Raw genomic sequence first — 2051 nt, forward strand, 5'->3', positions numbered from 1 at the left:
CGCCCCGCGGCCCGCCCCACCACGGGCCCAGGCGGCGCCTGAGAGCCAGCCCGTCGGGGAGCGGGGCCGCCGGGTTCGTCCACGCGAGTCGAGCCGTGGCGCTGGGGTCGGGAAGTCGAGTCGGAGGTGGCCCCCCACCCCGCCCGCACCACCACGGCTGGGCCAGGGCGCTCTCGCAGAGGCCGTCTCCTCCCTGACTCAACCAGACGTCTCTTCCAGCTGGGGACTGCCTTTGGCTGTTCTTTCCTAGCTGCTGAACTCTTCAGGTAACTAACTGTGCTTTAGTGGTCTCGGGGTGATTTGGAAAAGTATAATAAATGTCTTTGACTCTCTTTTTCCTTCATTTCGTCCTGCCCGCGAAGAGGCAACAACTCCTTCAGGCCTGAAATGGATTATGCAGAAATATGTAAGGGACAGTTGAAACCTGACCCTCCTGCTAACTGTGTTGTTTTCACATCTGATAAATCCTTTACCCTGGATGAGGGAAAAACAGCCCTGAGACACATAATAGAAAGAGCCAGCGCAAAAGAAGCAGCGCAACACCCTTGTCTGATTTTCCAAGTCTTTTAAAAATAAAAATCATCAAGAATAATCTTTGATTCCAACTATTAATCCTGGAAGATAATCAACCGGTCTACATGCTCCAGAGGCGATTATATGTCTTTTTTTTTTTTTTCCTGATTCTGACACAGACTATTCATCTCTTAAAGGTAGAGAGTCTTATTCACCTTTGTGGTTTCCCAGCACACAGTAGGTGCTTCACCCGTGTCCGCAGAATGGAATCTCCTAAAATAGTATGAAGTTCAGCCCAGAAGCAAAAGCTACCGGCCATGAACTGGACTGGTAAGCCCCCGCCGGGAGTAAAAACGTAAAAAGAGACTTAACACTGAGATACATAAATTATTGTAAGACAGCAGGCTAAGCTTCATGAAAGATGGGAGGGTTGGGAGACTGTCGCGCTTGGGAATCCAAAAATGAACCAAAGGTCGAGGCCTCCCTGAGAAAAGAAACGGACGAACTCCAACCATGTCTTTCCAAATTACTGGCACAAAGCATCCAAGGCAGTTTTCCCGGGCCTGAGTGTAAATTGCATTTTAAATGTCTGATGAGCAGGCGTGCCAAATTGCCCGGAGCGCCTTTTTATGAAGCCAAGATTAAAACTGGGCGCTGCCCTGGGGGATCTAAGGGCTCCAGCCATTTCTTGTCTTCCTAATTAATAACTCTGACATTTCTAACCCCTTCTTCGTCGGTGAAAAGCTGGAGGTGAGACGGGCCCATTGTTCCCATCCTCTGGCCTTGACTTTGCTATAATAATTTCCAACTCAGTTGGCAGACGTGCTCGCGAAAAGTTAAAGGCTGACGGTCGGCCCACCGAAAAGCTGTGGGCAGATTTTTTTAAAAAGCTGAACTCCACAAAAACCAAAGGCGGGGAAGCGCCTTTGTCTGGGCGGAGAGCGCCGTCTGTCGACGACAGAAGCCAATCCACCGCCTCGGGACGTCTGGACGCACGAGTTCTGCCAGGCATCCTGTCCGTAGAGGATCAAAAAAGAAAAAGCTTTCTCTCCTTCTCAGCCAGAATATTCGTGTGAACGGTTAGCAGCACCGCGCTGGGCACCCTCCGGTGTGTCTGAGGGTGGCCTTCCCCGCGTGGCAGCGAGGATTCCGCCCTCCACCCTTGTGCCAACGCGCCTCCAACCCCGAGAGTCCTTCCTTCACTCCCGCGTGGAGTTAGACCAAAAAAAAAATTGCATGTACCCAAAGGGTCCCCCCAGCTCCCGGGGTGTCGCCCGCTCTGCCCCTGCCCGCCCGGGCCCTGGCCCTGGCCAAGGCAAGCTCGGAGCCCACCCCCTGGTGTCCTCCCACCCCCAGCGCTCTCTCGAGGACAACGGGGCCAGAGGTCCAGGAAGCCCGAATCAGGTCCCCGGCGAGTTCCCAAGGACGCCCGACTTGGGGCGCCTGGCCATAAATGAGCCGGCGCCCTGCGATTTCTGATCCAGTCTAGGACGGCCGTTGGGGTCCCCCAGGGGCCCACCGACGCCAGGAGACCTACC

General features: G+C 54.2%; 1 protein-coding gene across 1 annotated transcript in view; it reads right to left on the minus strand.

The window, feature by feature from the left end:
* The window catches only part of COL12A1 (collagen type XII alpha 1 chain), a 113673-nt gene extending 112148 nt beyond the window's left edge, over positions 1–1525 (minus strand). The window contains exon 1 of the mRNA XM_021706935.1: positions 1237–1525. Within this exon, the coding sequence (XP_021562610.1) occupies positions 1237–1525 (289 nt within the window). The remainder of the gene's footprint in view (positions 1–1236) is intronic.
* Positions 1526–2051: the final 526 nt, after the last annotated feature.

The sequence above is a fragment of the Carlito syrichta genome, unplaced genomic scaffold (assembly GCF_000164805.1).
Source record: "Carlito syrichta isolate Samal-C Ts95f unplaced genomic scaffold, Tarsius_syrichta-2.0.1 Scaffold316211, whole genome shotgun sequence".
Taxonomy (NCBI): Eukaryota; Metazoa; Chordata; class Mammalia; order Primates; family Tarsiidae; genus Carlito; species Carlito syrichta.